Source organism: Aythya ferina, assembly GCF_964211825.1.
Source record: "Aythya ferina genome assembly, chromosome: 17".
In the NCBI taxonomy this organism is placed as follows: domain Eukaryota; kingdom Metazoa; phylum Chordata; class Aves; order Anseriformes; family Anatidae; genus Aythya; species Aythya ferina.
In genome coordinates this window covers 13,413,502-13,430,464 of record NC_140316.1, presented here as the reverse complement: position 1 = coordinate 13,430,464, position 16,963 = coordinate 13,413,502, and the positions used below count along the sequence as shown (strand labels likewise).

The 16,963-nt window shown below is 54.5% G+C and overlaps 1 protein-coding gene across 1 annotated transcript; it reads right to left on the bottom strand.

Annotated features, from left to right (window-relative positions):
• Window positions 1–149: 149 nt before the first annotated feature.
• CFAP251 (cilia and flagella associated protein 251) lies at window positions 150–16,744 on the bottom strand. Its single transcript, XM_084491471.1, has 22 exons — window positions 16,716–16,744; window positions 15,961–16,189; window positions 14,996–15,373; window positions 14,674–14,814; window positions 14,293–14,402; window positions 13,990–14,098; window positions 13,569–13,649; window positions 13,355–13,432; window positions 12,991–13,035; window positions 12,512–12,729; window positions 11,793–11,978; window positions 10,118–10,365; window positions 9,889–10,037; window positions 9,510–9,683; window positions 9,050–9,234; window positions 8,567–8,681; window positions 8,148–8,311; window positions 6,079–6,169; window positions 5,724–5,867; window positions 2,636–2,864; window positions 1,318–1,419; window positions 150–401 (listed from the first exon to the last, which is right to left on the bottom strand). Exons 2-22 carry the CDS (start codon window positions 16,039–16,041, stop codon window positions 253–255), a joined length of 3,177 nt encoding a protein of 1,058 aa, XP_084347597.1. The 5' UTR covers window positions 16,042–16,189; window positions 16,716–16,744; the 3' UTR covers window positions 150–252.
• Between the last annotated feature and the right edge of the window lie 219 nt (window positions 16,745–16,963).

Here is a 16,963-nt window from a genome sequence, read left to right as displayed (position 1 = left end):
TACAAATAAATACCCTCTTAACATAATGGAAACAGACAGCATCTGGCAAAAACCCACCCTGAAATAAGTTCTAGGAAGGCTCTAGCCAAGGATAGGGGTGATCTGTGCAAAAAGACAGTGCAGCAACCACGGTGTCACTCTTTACGGGCTTTAGTTTGTGACCTTTAGTTTTTAATAAACATAGAATATAAATTTCACAGATACTTGAGGAGAGGATGTTGGAAAGTGGGAACAAGTAGAGAATTGTGGCAGCTACAATTCTGAGTCTTCACAGATCAACTGTTCATTGATTTTTACTGTTCTTTTCTCTGGCTCGGCAATAGGTAAGCCAAGAATGTCAGCAGTGAACCTCTTTGCTGTGATTTCCTCTGGAATTTCTTCTTCAGTCAAAGCTGCTGCACCTGGAGAGCAGTAACAACAACACAAAACACACAATAGCAATGTAAAAAGGGCATTCCAGAACAGTAATACTTGTAAGTCGCAGTGAGCAGATGGAATGCTTTTAACGATGTATAGAGTAATCATAAAGTATTGGCTTACTAGCTTAACACTTTATACATTCTTATTGGGGAAAAACTGCCAAATGTGTGAGGCTGAATCACCTTGCAGTACATACAGACCACAAAAGAGCCAAGGGAGCAGACAATTTTTACACTCCATCGGTTTGACATGATTCTAGGATCCTCGGGCACCCAGGGACTGCTGTAGGTGTGCGGTGCTGTGTGGTTCCTGCACAGCACACAGCTGCTGCCAGCTCACCAGGCACTGCTCCGGACTGGTGGGGACTGGGACATGAGCTGCACAAAGCATGGTGCTCATCAGTGGTCCCAGTGGCAATGGGCAGAGTGACATGGGTGAAATCAGCTCTCTGATTCACTGCTCTAGACTGGGGTAGGATGGGACATTAACTGCATACGAATGTGGTTTTTATCAAGAGTTCTGTTACTGTGGGCATTGCTGCCTGGGTGAAGTCAACACTGTAATTTGCATAGTGCAGGATTCCTTTTTGCCTGTGGACTTTGGCGTGTAAACCTTCCACTCTGTGTTTCCAATTTTGGTTCCAAGCCAGCAGACAAAGAGCAATGCAATCCTGTCAGGTCTCAGTTACATTTCATTGTTCATTTATTTTCAGAGACAGCGATGTAACTGTTGCATGGATGAAGGACAATCTACAGCTCTCTGACTATTCTTGCAATCCCATCTCAGTGTTTTTGACAGCTCTTGGCCTAACAGGGTAATGGGCTTGCAATTTAAATTACTCTGTTTGGGAAGTGAAGCAATCCTGCCTCTGTGCAGCGCAGAATGTTAATCCCGTACCTGAGGGATCGCACGTGTCCAGGTCAAATCTTCCTCCCGCTGAATGCCTGCCCAGCAGGGCAGTCAGACACTGCGCCAGCTCGTCCTCTGTCATATGCTCTCCTGTATGTGATGAAGTAAAACCAGCCTCTTGGGTTATGGTGTTGTTAGCACAAAAAAAAAAAAAACAGAAGACAACTCAAACATGAACAATGTACAAACAAAAAAGGGTAGTTTGGAAAGGGACTTGGCTTCTCCGAGACACAGATCCCATCACCAATCAAAGCACATGATCCCAAAACAAGAAAATGTTGATACCAAGGAAAACAGTTCCCCTGTCTTGCAAGCATTTGGGGCAAAAATGCCTATCAAAGGGAGAAGGTCTGATGCAAACGGCTCTTAAGGCTATGTTGCACTTGCAGGAGCCTGAACTGCTGTTCCCACTGATTCCCCTGCCCAGGACAGACCACAGACCAGGTAGCCCTGTGCCCAGGGCTGTAGCCATTTCTGCACAGAGGAGGAAGAGGATGGTGCAGGAAAGTTTTATCCTAATATCCTGGGATAAAGTGAACATAGTGCTTGTTCCCAGCTCGTGGCTGGCTTGTACCCTGAAGCATAAGGTTATAGATTTGTTATGAAACTGTTCTATCCTATCTAATTATCTATTTATGGATGTTCACACCATCCATATACATAACTAACCTTTCTCACTTTGCTTGAATCCTCGTTTTCCACTGATCATTGTGGCCAGGAGTTTTACTGGGTGCTGTGCTAAGTAAAACAGCATTTCCCTCTACCTGTTTTAGTGCTTAGCTGCACTAAAAGCTCCCTGTTTTGACAGCAGGAGCAAGACAATAGCAGCATGTAATTTACCACTCTAGCGTTGGCCATAAGTACATTTATACATGCCTTTACAGTGTTCCGTCTGATTCAGCTGAACGAAACCATGCCATCTTTTCAGCTTCAGTCCAAGACTCTGACCAATTTCATCCCTCCTCTCTTGTCACCCTCTTTTCCCGCTGTTTACAACCTTTCTGGAGACTGTGTGGGGAATGGTAATAAGGGTACACGGGAGGAAGGATACGATTTGCCAAGACCCATACTCATCGTTTGACAGAAAAGATCATTCAGACCATCAGAAATTTCTAGAGCAGCAAAAGAAGTGCAGCTGAGACAACAGACGTGATTATTCAGTTTAAAATCCTAAGGCAGGTGGCTCCCCACGCCTGCCCTGGTTACCAAGCTATAGTTCCAGATTAATTTTTTGCTGCAGTGAATACATTCTGAAATTGAAGACAGAACTAGCGAGCATAAAACTAATATTAGAAAAATAACTCACCTCTGCACTGAAGCAGCAACAGTAAGTCTCCTCTGTCAATAACTTTGTCTCCGTTCTCATTGTCATAACCAAGAACCTGAAACGCTCGCCGTATGGCTTTCATTGACAAGCCAAACGCAGGCCGATGATTTATATAAAGTTTGATAAAATCCCCTAAATTGATTTTTGTCACTTGTTCTCCGGTGTCCACATACTCGCTGAATTTTACTTCATTTATCATTTCTTCGATCTACAGATGAAGGCAAGGCAGAGTGTTAGACATTAGATTTCTGGAGAGCATCAGGACGGCTTCTGATCCCCCAAATGGTGCCGCAGGTGTCACGGCAGATCCCAGCAGTGCACTAGTGCTCAGCAGCCGAGGATGGACACAGCTACTGTCACGGGCTCATTGTTACGAGAATATCAGCTAAGAAGGGGGGTAGAAGATGCATAATCATTTTGGATTTCCTCTGTTTGCTGGTGTGGTAGCTCTCAGTGGTGCCAATGGAGTTGCTCTAGATTTACACAAGTAGAAGTGAGCTGTTTCTGTTCCAAATTACGTTAATGCTAACAGTGTGAATCCTGCAGCACTCTGGCATATCTGTCCCTCTCAGATAAGCGTGTTGCCCAGGAAGCTGCATGTTACTGCTGCGAGAAGGGGAAGAAACCATCCCCAGGGGCTGCATGGCGAGGGCTCCCCATGACTTCGCAGCTGTCCCCAGTACCCTTGCTGCAGCTGTGTCTGCACTCTGGGGACAGCGGGCAGGCAACCCGCAGAGCAGTAAATACACCAGCCCGCTACAAAAATACGTGCACGCAACTCCTGACACAACCAGGCTGCACAAGGGACCTACACACCCCAGCAGGCACCAGCAGTCATCTCCTATTATCCTCCACCCGCCTCGACAGGCGTCTGGCACGGCTCTGTCACGGCACGGGACAAATCTGAAACTTGCTCATGCCACGCACCAGTCGTGCTGGGTGCCCGTGGTTTTCCTTAGGTCTGGTGCCGTGCATCAGCCCAGCTGGCAGCGTGCCGATGGGTCCAACGGGCAGCTCCTGCTCCCTGCCCTCGTGTCCTCGTGCCCCGAAGGGCAGCCCCTCGCACAGACGTGAGCGGTGAAAAAGCACCGAGAGCAGTCCCTGTGCCGGCACGCACCGTGCGTGCGGCCCCCCAGGGAGGGAAGCTGATGCAAGACCTCCCCGGGGAGGACGCTGCGTTCAGCCTTTGTCCTCGTGTCACAAGTTTTTCCACTGAATGAAGCCCAGGGAAGGGGGAAATCTTCGCCTTATGTTTTCCCCGTAGTGAATGCCGTGCCCGGCGAGAGCAGTCAATTTGACTCAGCTCTGGCTGATCTGGGATTAGGTTTTTTATCAGCCCCACTGAACTACAGACAAAAACACCAATTCCCCAAAGCCTCGCTACTCAGCCCAAGCTGTTCTTTCTCCCTCCTGCTTTTCCTTTATTAAAATACTCCGGAGAGAGATGGACTTTCTGCATTTTAATACTGTCCTGCCTGCTTTGAGAAGCAGATTGTAGGTTGCCTGCTTTCCCAGCAGCTTTGCACCTCTTTCCACACCTGAAACGCTGTTATGATTTTCATTTAGAGGGGGGGGGGGTTAACGGTTATTCTTCCTGAGACATTTCTCAGAGGAATATGTTCTCTCTGTCCCCGAGAGGCAAAAATGCAATGAGCCAAGGAGAAGCTCTAACAAAGCACCGGGGAATAACACCGCAGCCTGACACAAGGACAAAGCAGTCCCAGCTTGGAGGAACATTCTGGGGGTGCCAGGGCTCCAAAGCAAACCTGCTGCGGGCTCCCTGGCAGGGACACGGCCGGGCAGATGGGGTGGCACCGACCTGCAGCATCGGGGGGTCCGGCACAGTCAGCAGAGACGCAGGCAGCCTCCCCCGCGGAAAGCTGAAGGGAGTGCAGTGACTTGCTGCTTCCCTTGGGAGAACCTCTCCTGCGCTGAAGGGCTGTATCTGGTGCTAGGAGGTTGTTATTTAAATCTCCTTGCATCAGGTTCTGTAATTATTATTTTTTTTGGATGCGTTTTAATTGCCCTTTTGCCAGGTTACAAATGAGGTCTGTACACAATGCAATCGGCCTCGTAGAAAAAGCTACAAAGGGAGAAGCAGCAGCACCCTTATTAAATCACTTGTCTTTGCCTGCCGTAAAATTTGAAGCTAAAAAGCTCTTAAGAAATGTTTGATAGGAAGCTCCTCTGCTGCAACCTCAAAGGCAAGCTCAGAGAGAGCTTCTGCAGAGTTTATCAGTTATGAAAGAGCTTTACGTTCTGTGGGAATAAAAGCTGCTGGCTCCATCTAAAACCGTTCTTTCATCAGCCCGAGACAGAACAAGAAAAAGAGGCTCTGTCAGCATCCCAAAAGCACGGAGCTGGGCACTCCCACCCGCACCAGTAGTGTGTGGAGCACGCTTTGGCTGTCTCCTCCCAGACCGGGCTCACCCAGCACCAAGAAGCACAGAAGTTCAGACTCTCCTGGAAGGCACAGGAAGACCAAAGCCCAACGTTGCCTGCACACAAGGTACTTTAGCCTATGGACTGTGGAAAGCTGGAGACTTGTGCCTTGGGAGCCAAAGGAAGACTCACAGAAATACAGAAGCAGAGGACAGCTGAAGTTGGGACTCTGGAGGTCATCTGGTCCAACCTCCCCCCACAAACAGGTTGCCCAGGACCACGGCCAACTTGTCCACAACGTCATTCCTCAGCTTTCTTGGTTCATTCTCTGAAACCCAGCTCTCTACAGAGATGTTGGCTGTGGGGTTGGGGCTCTGGGTACTCAGCCTGACCCTGAGGTCACCTTTGGGCGAGCATTTCTGAACTCTCAGGCTCCAGGTCTGTCTCAGCCTACCCTGCATCTGTCCAGCTCTTCAGTGACAAGCCATTACTGTTTTATAAATTTGCTGCCAAATTCTGATCACTACAGTACTGATGCAGACCAGGCTAAATACATTTAAGCCAGCAGATATACCCTGAGAGCCATCCAGCATGGCAAAGGTCTGAATCTGGCCCTCAGGCTGCACAGTAAACGCAATCATTCTTGCTCTTTTTTTTTTAATAATAATAAAAACATCTGACAAACCTCTTCCTCTGATGGATAAAATCCCATTGCTCTCATTACAGAAGGAATTTCCTCCAAGGGAATATGCGTTGACACCTGTCTGGTCTCCAGCGCGTCGATGCCTTGGGTGCGCAGCTGCACATAGTAGAAATAGTCTTCCAGCTCCTGCGAGGGATTCAAACGAGACACTGTAAAGTTCAGCCACCAACAGGCGAGGGAGATAAGGCTTCTTTTAAGGTTCACTAACAGGCGTATCAATGAGACCGCTGTTAAAGGCGATCTGGACAAAAAAACTAAAGAAATGTCAGGCCTGTATAAATGAATCTTAAACTCCAACCAGATGTTGCCGCACAGCGGTCACGGTGAGCACAATTACCCTGAAGAATTCGCCTTCTCGGCCGCCCTCCAGCAGGCTGTAGAACGGGACCAGGTCCTCCCCACCCAGGGACGCTGCAGCCTCCAAGGCACTGGCACGGGCAGAGAAAAGAAGGTGCAGGAAGGGTTCGTGCAGGGGGAGATTTCTCATTTCCCTTTCTAGCCATTGTTCGGAGACACTTTCGATAAATAAATAAAATCCCCCGGCCTCAGAATGCAGGAAGGAGAAGCATTGCCTTGAACCGTGTGCGATTTTATCATCGGCCTGCTCTTCTACGGCATGTTTCATACCCAGGTTTTACACACAATAGCACAGTGTGGGAATTAATTATTCCTGAATGGCCCTCTTGTTTGGGGGAACGAGCGCGGGGCTGGGAGCCAGCAGCTTTTCCATGGACTCGAGCTGGGTGTCTGGCATTTAGCTTTCCTGCTTCCTTATAGAGACATTGAGGGAGACGAATTAGCTAGATCAGCATTTTGAACGTGCGGAGCGCCGGGACTCGGTGTGTGCAAGAAACCACACAAAGCCAGCTCCCCGTCCCTCGCTCCAACACGTTCCTCACCGACAGCTCGGCGCAATCCCTTACGCTGCGAGCGCGAGCGGCGGTGCCACAGGTGCAGCCCACGTTAAACGGACACAGCACCTCTCCGTTCCCATTCCCAGGCAGCTTTAGCAAGAAGAATCTCCTCGGTTTGTGCAGATGGAGAAGGGAAGGGAGCCTGGCAGCACCATCTCACCACAGCGTTGCCACACAACACCCCGTGCCCGCAGCAGGGCTGCAGCTTCGATGCACACCTCCGTTGCGCTGCTTCCACATGGTTTTTGCAAGCTCGGTGCTTTTTTTTTTTTTCATAATTAAGTTATTTGGGTATTAAACACAGTGGAGATGCACAAGATGCCAGGAGCAGCAATAAAATGATAATTAGCTCATCAAGAGCTCCGCTCCAAAAACAAATTACACAGAAATTCAATGTTGCCTGGACTCCGGCCAACCATTATAAAGAAGGATCATTTATATTCTATTGCCTTCCTTAAAATGTCGCTTATTCTGACCCCCGACTGCTTAAGCCACACAAAGTGGAAAAGAAAATAAATAAGCCCATTGCTTTCCCACCCAGGTTTCATTGTTCTGGTGCATGGAGGTGAGTGAGCTCAGCACCCTCCTGGCTCTGTGCTGTGCAGGCAGTACCTGCAGGAGCCGTTTACACGGGACCACTGCATGCTTAGCCACAAAATCTGCCTCCTAGGAAGATAAAGGGTGTTTCGTAGGGGCAGCACACACCAAAAATAAGAGGCCACACTGCTCTCCCAGCTGCTGCTTCCTTCCGATGTATGCACATTCACCGTGTGCTTGCAGCGAGCCCTCTGCCAGTGCCCACATTTCAGTGAGCTTTGGTCCTTGGCGTGCCAAGCAATGGTATCCAGATCCTGCCTCATGGGACCTCTGGGAACACACATCCCTTGGGTCAGGAGCCCGCCTGGCAGGCCATGAAGGGCCACACACCCTGGCAAGGGCAGAGGAAACCTGGCAGAGAAGCTCGCTGCTGGCACGCTGGGCCAGAGCCCGGGATGCCTCAGGAGCAAAGCAGCCTTGGCTCCTTCAGCCATCCCGTTTACTGCAGCCCATTTGCTCGTGTAAGCAGAGCTTTATGGGATTACGGTGGCTTGTCCTAAATCCAGCCTTCAAATGCAGTGGGGATTTCCTCACAAATGCTGGCCTATCCCATTTGGAGAACAGACTTTTTTGTATCAGCCGTGGCCCCGTACACTCCTCCTGATCCCCTAACCAGATAATCCCTATCCCAGCGGTCGGACTCTCACAAGGATCAGAAATCCCTCAATTTCTTGGCATTTGGATGCTATTTCCCAGGCAGAAGAGATGATGCAAAGAGAGGGAAAAGAAATAGCTGGGAGACCTGGCTTTAGCTGCCCCGGACACCAACAGAGACCTTCCAGGACAAAAGCCCCATTCTCAGTATAAACGCTGGGAAACATTTGCTTCAGCTGTGCTGGCCAAGCAGCTGTGGAAAGCCACAACAAGACTCCCTTCTCCTTCCCGCAGTACTCACTTCAGGTTCACCTCCCATTTCAGAACAGTGCGGTCGTTCCCCCCCGCCGTAAAGACGTAGCGCCCGTCGTAGGAGCAGGCCAGGTCCGAGACGCCATCTGGGTGGCAAATGAAAGCTGAGGACTTGTGGGGGTTGCCATCCACAGGCAAAATCTGCAGGCCCACCTGTAAGGGGAGAGGAGGAGGTGAGGGCTGGGACTCCCATGAGAAAGCCAGAGCAGGCAGTGCATGGTTTGCTCTGCAGTGACATTCCCCCAGTGACTGTCACCTTCTACACCAGCCCTTGCCCAAAACTAGGACTTTTAAAGTGTCTCCACTGTGCTGTAGTTCACTTCTCCTGGCCCTATGAGGGAAGGTTCCCTTGACCCCCATGTCTAAGCCAGCAGTGCTCCAAAATATGCCCTGTAAGAGGCTCTGTACCTTGTCCTTTGTAATGTAGGCCAGATAGCATTTCTGGGGGTCTGTAGTGCTCCTTGTTGGGAGGATTTGTATCTTCTCCAGCGGGGAGCCATAGGTTGGTCCCAGAAGGGTCTTCCTAAAAGCAGACAACGTTGTCACCCACTCTAGGGCTCACAAAAACATTTTCTCCCTCTGAAAGGCGGTGATGCATGAGGATGGGTGGATAAGGGGAGCACACAGGATAGCACAGGATCCCTGTCCAGAAGGGACCACACCGGGCTAAGAGAGGAATTTAGTGCTCAGGGATCAGTCCCTGGGCTGTGCTGATCCTGTGGGCTCCTATCTCCTCAGCTGATGCCCAGCCAATGCGTCTCAAGGTGGGGAGAGGGCAGGTGGGAGCTCAAGGTGGGGGCTCAGGTGGGAGCAGGGCAGAGGAGAACTGAGACTCAGGATAGCGCTCCCAGGCAGAAGGTGAGGGGGCTTGGGACTGAATCTCCCCCCAACCTGCACATTTTGGTTGTCGTGTTGTAGAGCTTCATTTTGTAGCAGCTGTTGGCCGTGAGGATGAAGGACTCGGTGCCGAACTGGGGGTACCAGGCCAAGCACAGGGGCACGGCAACCTGCTCTACCCGGTCCCTGTGCGAGATCACCAGCTGGTCCTTGCTGCTGCTGCTCAGGTCATATTCCACCTGGAGGGAAGACAAGGAAGCACGGCGATCTGCCAGCATCCTGGACGTGGCAGATTAACCGGATCTAGCGGCTGTTGCAGCAGCCAGGGCAAGCAGCCGGCAGAGCAGAGGCTCATCCCCAAACCCTGGGCAGATCTGCCCCGAGGCCAGGCTGACAAACAGCCGGTGGGGAGAGACACAGAGCTGCAGAACCACGGGCTGAGTCTCCCTCTCTTGTCCAGACAGGACTTCAACCACGACGCCCTGCTGCCCTTCGGGCTCTCGCATCAACATACCAGCTGCCGGTCCTCCCCGAGGCTCAGGAGCCGGGGCTCATCGCTGTCCAGCTGAACCCCAAACAGGATGCTCCGGATGGGTTTGTAGTGGGAGTGGAGCCCTGCCAGGTGTTCCCAGCATCTCTGCCCATTTTGCAGGACTCTTTTGTAAACAGTCACCGCGTATTTCTCATCCTGGAACGAGAGCATGAAGGTCAACACACCACAGTCCCCTGGGCACGTCCCCTGGCTAGCAGTGGGCAACCACACGTGTCTCCTCAGGGCTTCTGCCAGCCCTGCCAGCTCTGCAGACCCCCAGAGGGTGAGGGTTGTTGCCTTGAGGAAGCATTGGGGCAGACAGCTCCATACGAGGCATCTGGGTAGGACCGAGCAGGCTTACAGCGGTTGCGAGGTACTCGGAGTCATGGGAGAAGCTGATGTGAGTCACGGCGCCCCGCGAGAACCTGAAGGCTTCACAGCAGGACTGAAGGGAAATGGCATCGAGGATGTACACACTTCCATCAGTGAAACCAGCAGCCAGAAAGCAACCTGCAAAGCCCACCAGAAAACAATTCCACCACAATCCCTCTTTTGGGAAGCTCCGTGCTTGGCACATGGAGACCAGATACCTTCGGGGTCATAGGACAAGCACTGGATGCCAGCCTCAGTGAATATCCTGCTAACGAGGTACTTGGGCTGCTGGTAGTCCCACACTTTGAGCAGCCCGCAGTGACTGCCCACGGCAAGCAGTGCCTGCCGGGGGTGACAGGCGATGGCAGTCGTTGCCTTCTTGGCCTCTTCCATGACTTTTTCAAAGTTTGTCCCGTCTGTTGCAACATGGAGCACTGTTGCATCAGAGGTTGAAAGGATAAAGTTCCTGTTTAGTGAGAGAAACAAAATTTGATGAATCAGACTAGCTGGCTTGTGTCCCTCTGAGCGATATTACACAGTCTTTTTTTGTCAACTTAGCAGGACGATCGCTTATGTTTTGCGATACACAGTATGCAGACACTTGTTGACCTGGAAGGCAGGTGGCACCCTGTGTCTGCACCCTGGGGAATGTCCACAGGACGGCACTGGAACCAGTTCCCTTTTCTACTTGGGTAGGCAAGTCAGAAGACAGACGCCATCTGGGTAGCTTTTGCCGTTTGCAAGTCACTGGTGTGTGAGATGGACAAACGAGCAATTGAGGGTTCTCTGAATAGCCCTTTCACTTGTCCCCACACCACCACTGTCAGTGGCTGCAAGTTGGCCTTGCTGCTGCAGACAGGGCAGAGGACGGCTCGAGACCCAGCGTGCAGACAGAGCGGCCGCCTGTTCGTTGGCTCGGCTGCGCCAGCTGCAGCGCAGCGAGGACGGTCCCACTGCCTAAATGGTGACGGGTAAAGAAGGCGTCTGAGTAATCAGTCAAACAGGCCTGAGGACTGAGAGGCTGGGCCCCGCAGGAGGGTCAGGAGAGGACCGTGTGGGGCTGAGGCAGAGGAGCCCGGCCCTGCTGGACACATGTGGCCTCAGCCAACATTTCCAGCTGGCCCGTGGCCACCACTGGTTTCTGCTCCTCTGAACTGGCCTCCAGAGGATGCTGGGTCTCCTGCAGAGGCAGCCAGGCAACAGCAGTCCTTCAGCTTCCCCTTTGGTTTTCTGCCTTTGGTGCTCCCCACAGCAGCCACGAGTGGCAGGAGCTGCCAGGAAGAGGTGCAAGGCGACATGGAACAACTTGGGAAAACATGACACTTCCCGGGGCACTGCTCCAGGTTGGAGACAAACCTGTTCCACGTGGCTCTTTGGAAAACACATGCAGTGATGGACAGACACTGCCCGGAGAGTCTCAGCAGGAGCAGTGGCCATATGGTTTGCAGCCCCAGAACAGCATCATCAGTCCCACAGACTTCCTACAGCCCCTCGGGCATCGCCACGTCCCCGCTGGGGCTGCCCCAAGGCGCTGAGCCACGTTGTGCAGCCCAGCGCTGCACCACCTGGATTATCTCGCCCAGCGGTGGTAAAATCTGACTGGAAATAGCCACCAGGGAGGGATTTAAGGGGGGAGGATTAAGGGGCTCAGCGGGAGCTGTGGGCTCGGCATTAGCCCTGCCTGGCGTGCCGGCTACGTGACAGAGGAGCTGTGCGGCTCCCTGCCCAGCTGGATGTCCCCATGCCGGCATTAACCAACAATTCTCCATCCTGTGCCTAGGCATCACACCCTGCTCGTGATCTGAGAGGTGCTGGGGCCACCAGTTTGTGACGGGCACTGGGAAGTGCCCACAGGGCAGATGCAGAAAGCTGGGTTTATGGGGGGAGGCTCACCCAGTGGTGAAGAGCTGGCTGCCGGCGCTGGAGCAGGCTGAGGCGGCATCAGGAGGCTCAGGAGGGGGTTTGGAGAAGGAGATGGAGCAAATGGGCCCCACGCCGCTATGGCTGTAGCAGGCCAGGAGCTGCAGCCGCCCGTTGTAGAATTTCACCCGGCCTTTCACATCCCCTGTCACTATGCAGCTGGAGGGAAGGGAAAGCTCTGCGTTAGGACTCGAGAGGCACCGAGAGCAGGTCTGGCCTGCCCTCTGCTCCACCGGTGCAACCCACGGGGCAGGGACACGGGGTGGTCGTGGGGACACGCAGCGCCTGTCCCTGAGCTGTGCGGGATGAGGCCCGTGGAAAGCGTCTGAGCAGCATGCTGATGGAGAATAGCCAAGTATTTACTGGGTAGAAACAAATCTCTTCCCTTCTGCCTTTTCTCCGCTCAAGTGCGTGAGAAGAGCCCCTCACAGACGAGGGCAGCAGCTGAAGGACTCTGCTGTGACCCTGCCATGTCCCCAGTGCTGTCCCCAGGGCTGCTCGGAGGCTGCCTGCTCCCTCTGCCGGCAGAGGCCCGGAGGCTGAACGAGACTTGGCTGTGTCCTCCGTGACCGTGACACGGCCAAGTGCAAAACTGCAGCACTGCCAGTAGCTCCCCACTGTTACCTCTGCCATTTCTGGGCCGAGGTGCCCAAGCACTGTACCCACAGCTACGAACAGTGCCAGCTCCTTACCTCTCCAGCACCATCAGCACCGTGATGCTGCTCCTCTGCATCGGCACCAGCTTGGTGGCCTTCGTGCTGTGCGGCCAGACCTGCGCCTCCTCGGACAGGGAGAGGGCACGGGCCGTGTCCCACACCACCAGCTTCCCAGCTGAGGTGCCCGTCAGAGCCTGCGTGTTGTTAAAGTGGAAAGCCGACTGGCTGAAGTGTCCCACCACGCTGTTGAAGGTCTGCAGAGAGAGTGGCAAGGCCACAAGTTAGTCCTGGGCTCTCCTCTTTGGTCCCTGCCTGTCCTGAGCTGGGACTACTGCAGGCAGCTCTCCTTGCAGGAGCGAGCCTCAGGAGATGATGCTTGTCCCTGCTTGTCTCCCCCCCAGGAGACCGAGGGGGACAGGCTGGGGACATGGCCACTGGTTTTGCAGGGGGACAGGATGAAGGTGCCACCAGCAGGAAGGTGAACAGGGGACGTGTGGCCTTCCCCACACGCTCACCTGCTTGGTCAAAGGTGGAGTGCTGTACTGCAGGCCGGCATCACTCTGTGGGGAGAGCAGAATGTGAGTCCCTTTGAGGAGAACCACCCCATAACATCACCCTGCAGCAGCTGTGTGTCCCTTCCCGACCCTCAGCTGGGGACCAGAGGGCCAAGAAGGCTCCAAGACCCCTCAGAGCATGCAAAACCACCTTCCCCTCCGCCTGCTCCTCTCCCAAAAGCTGATGATCATCACAGGGCACACAAACACACATGGGAAACATGGGTGGGACCGGCCTGGTGCAGGCACCTGGCCCCATGCCACCTCCATGCCCCCTGGTAGCACGTTGGGTGCGAGGAGGAGAACTCCCCACGGTCCTACTCACCCACAGGTAAAATATCACCTGGGTTTTGCTGTTGCTGACAAACTCATAGGGATTTTTGGGGTTAAAAACGACAAAATCCTGAAATTAAAAGGTGAGAGCTGCATTAATGCCAAGCTGAGTGATGTTCCTTGCTTTATTCTTTCATGCAAAACTTCTGCATTTATCCAGGCACACTGAACACAGTGTGGTGGTCCTAGGTCCACGCAACACTCACCTGGAGCCCAAATTCAGGTCTCAGCTCTATGCTGCACACAGGGCTCTCGGTGGGAGACGTCCACCTCCAGACACAAACTTTCTGTCACAAGGGGGAAACCAGGAGACGTTTGTGGCTTCCTGAGAGCTCCAGGCAGGCCCCATCCTCCAGCTTCAGAGGATGGGGGGGATATAAAAGACTGGAGCAGGATAAACATAGCATAGCCTGACAGCTCAATTTCAGTAAGCACTGCTAGGAATTGCTTCAGTGAAAGCACATCGGGAGCTTTTATCCCATATTCAGACCTGCTTTCTCAGCTCTACCGTATTCAGTTTAATGAAATCCAGCAAAACCCACGCAGACCCGCTCTCTGCCCCCCCCATCCACGAGAAGAGCCTCCCAGGTACCCACAAAGCCCCAAAGGGGGCAATGTTTCCCTCACCTGCGCCCTGCCAGTACTGATGGTCACCAGATACCTCGCGTCCCTGGAGATGGCGACAGTGGCGACCCCGCCACCGGGGTGGCTGTCAAAGATGGTGCGCACGGGTATCCTGTGGAGAAAAACCTAAATTTGGGGAGGGGAGGGAGTCTGCAGGCAGGGTGCTGGTGTGGGAGTTGGAGCAGCCGGCGCTGGTGCTGAGCATCCTCCCCAGGCCTTCCTCCCAAGCAAAGGGCTCGCCCCCACGGTCCCTTCATGTCCCACAGACACGTGGGGTTTGTACGGAGGAGGCTCCCGGCAGCTCACCCCGAGAAGGTGTCCCACACGATGACCAGAGGGTCCGGGCCTCCATCAGCAGTGGCAACCCAGCGCCGGTCCTCACTCACACACAGACAAGAGATGGTGTTCGCGTGGCCCTGGTTGGGGAAAGAGAGAAGCCCTGGGATGCTCCAAGCTGGCCACTTGTTTCAAGCATTCATCAGCTGCTTGGCTGTGGGATCTCCTCATCCTCTCTCCCCGGGGTCCTCTGCTTTCCTCCCTCTGTCCCCACTGGGGTTACAGGTGTCCCCAAAGCAGCCGGCATGCCCTCAGCACCCAGGCAGCTGCTCCAGCCACATGCAGGCACCAGGACGAGGGACAAGGGAAGGTGCTCAGGATAAGGGGAGAGGAGGGAGCCGTGTACCAGACCTGCAGGTGGTACTGCTGGCCCCCGAGGATGTCGTGGATCACGGCTGTATGGGAGCAGACGTACAGCAGCACCCGGTCCTCCCCGCCCACCAGGCTGTGCACGGCCAGGCTGCTGTTGTAGCCCAGCGCCCAGGACAGGCTCTGCGGGAAGAGCAGCTCCTGGCTCTTAGCAGTGGGAACAAAACAAAGGAAAAAAAAAAAAATCCCCCAAAAAGCTCCTGGGGGGACAGGACAGAGCTGGGCAGGAGAGCTGGGCAGGCCACCACAGTGGCAGGTAGCACGAGGTGGCACCACGGATGCTCTCCTGCCCTCTCATACTCACGAGGGGGTGACAGCTGCTCTGCTTGTCCCCCTGGAAGAGCAGACCCGGCCGGGCCACCCACAGCAGGCTGGCAGAGCCATCGTGCCGGTCACCCTCCCAGCTTCTCTGCTGCTGCTCCTGCTTTCCGTGACCCCCGTGAGGGCTGGAGATGACCCCTGTGGGGTCAGGCTGTGCTGGGGTGGGTTTGGGGGGTCCCTCTGAGCACGGTGTCCCGGTGGCGGTGTCTTCTAGGGCAGTCTTCAATGTGGCTGCATCCTGCCACCCGTCCCAGGTGCTGAACAGGGTTCTTGGGACCCCTGTCCCCAGAGGAGACTGTGGGGGACCCAGTGGTGCATCCCCCGGTGCTCCTTCCTCCTCCTGGGCAGCAGCCGTGGGGCCCTTGGAAAGGGAGAGAGGTTTGGGTCCGTGGCAGGAGCCCTTGGGAGGCTTCCTCCATGCCACTTCATCTTCTTTTGGGGCTCCAAATCAGCTTTTGCCTTTTCCCCAGGGCCCCCAGCTTTTCCCGTGTCTTCCACACAAGGCACAGGCCCGGTTGGATGCTGCATCCCCGTTGGGCGAGATAAGGTTTCGTTCAGCCCAGGGACGAGGCTGGGGTCACGTAACTCGCCGGCAGCTCAGGTGCTCAGCAAATATTGACGGCCGGGCAGAGCCTCCGGGAGCAGGCTCCAGCCCCACAGAGCTTGTTTAATAACAAAAGTGGGGAAAGGGAGAGCTGAATGGAAACTCCTGCTCACCTCAGCTCTCGAATTTGCTGCTTTAAGTCATCAGCAGCTGCTGGTAGGGGCGTTTTGGGTCCCATGGGCAGGACTGCATCAAGTGGGCGCTCCCCCTGAGTGCTGGAAATGCTGCAGCACAAGGGCCCCGCTCTGCCTCCCCAGGGGATGTTGGGGATAAATTATGACCAGGAGAAACCCCCCTGGTACTGGGGATGGGGTCTCTGTGTCCAGCTGCAGTGCTGCCCTCACCTGCTGGGGTGGCACAGCTGCTTCCTGATGTGTCCGTCCGTCCTGGGACATCCCCTTGGAGGTAGCATCACTCGAGTCCATCCTCAGCTTCGGCTTCCTTCCAAGAAGCCTTCAAGGAGCTTTCAGTCTGAAGCCCCAGCTGGAAACCTCCAGCAGGCAGGCTGGACACGGGCACTAAGGCCAGGCAGGCAACCTCCAAGTCCACAGCTCGGCTCTAGGTGGGCACCAGCTACAGAAAAAACCCTTTTGGTCCAAGTCCAATCCTGCAAGGACCAGGTTGCAGGCCAGGGGAGCGCGGCTAGGACAAGTGAGAGATGCTCTACAATATTTTAGAGTTGCTCTAAACTACACAGCCTCCCAGGTGCGGCCGCACAGCAAGCTGGAGTTGGGCACAGCAGGTCCCAGAGCCCCCTTTCAGCCCCCGTAATGCCCCCACCGAGCACGAGCAACCCTAGCACAGCACAGCCCGGATCGGGCTTCCTCTCTGCCTGCCTGTCCCGCCATGCACAGAGATTTGCTCTCAGATGGGATTTTTCCACCGTCCCAGCACGTAGCAGCGCTTCTTGTGCTCGGCAGCTGGCTCAGCTCCAGCCTCACCTCTGGGTTTGAGCCAGCACCAAAGCCCCGCGCACACGGAGAGCTTTTATAGGAGTACCCCAGGACAAACCCTTCCCCCAGCACCCCACAAGCACGGCCACAGCCCCGCAGGTCTGCCCCAGGCCCCGAGGGACCCCACCAGCCCGGACCCCGCTCACCGTCACCCCGCTGCCGCCTCTGTTTGCAGCCGCCCGCTGTTCCCTGGGCAACGGCTGCAACGGCAGCAGCCAGAGACAGCCCGGAAAGTGCTGGGAGAGGTGGCTCATCCCCTCCTTGTCCCTTCCATGTCCTCTCTTTGTCCCCTTCTCATCCCCACCAGCTGCCACAGAGAGGTGATGCCGACCCCCTGCCCGCAGCATGACCCCCCTGGTGCTCAGCCCCTCGCCCACAACTTGCTTACAAAGCA

Excerpts from the sequence above, each read along its gene's own strand:
- CFAP251 (XM_084491471.1), bottom strand. The coding sequence starts at position 16,041 with ATGGACTCGAGTGATGCTACCTCCAAGGGGATGTCCCAGGACGGACGG. Across the intron at positions 9,235-9,509 it reads TCGGGGAGGACCGGCAGCTG|GTGGAATATGACCTGAGCAG; the intron begins GTATGTTGATGC and ends TCTTCCCTCCAG. Across the intron at positions 6,170-8,147 it reads AAATGGGAGGTGAACCTGAA|TGCCTTGGAGGCTGCAGCGT; the intron begins GTGAGTACTGCG and ends TGCCCGTGCCAG.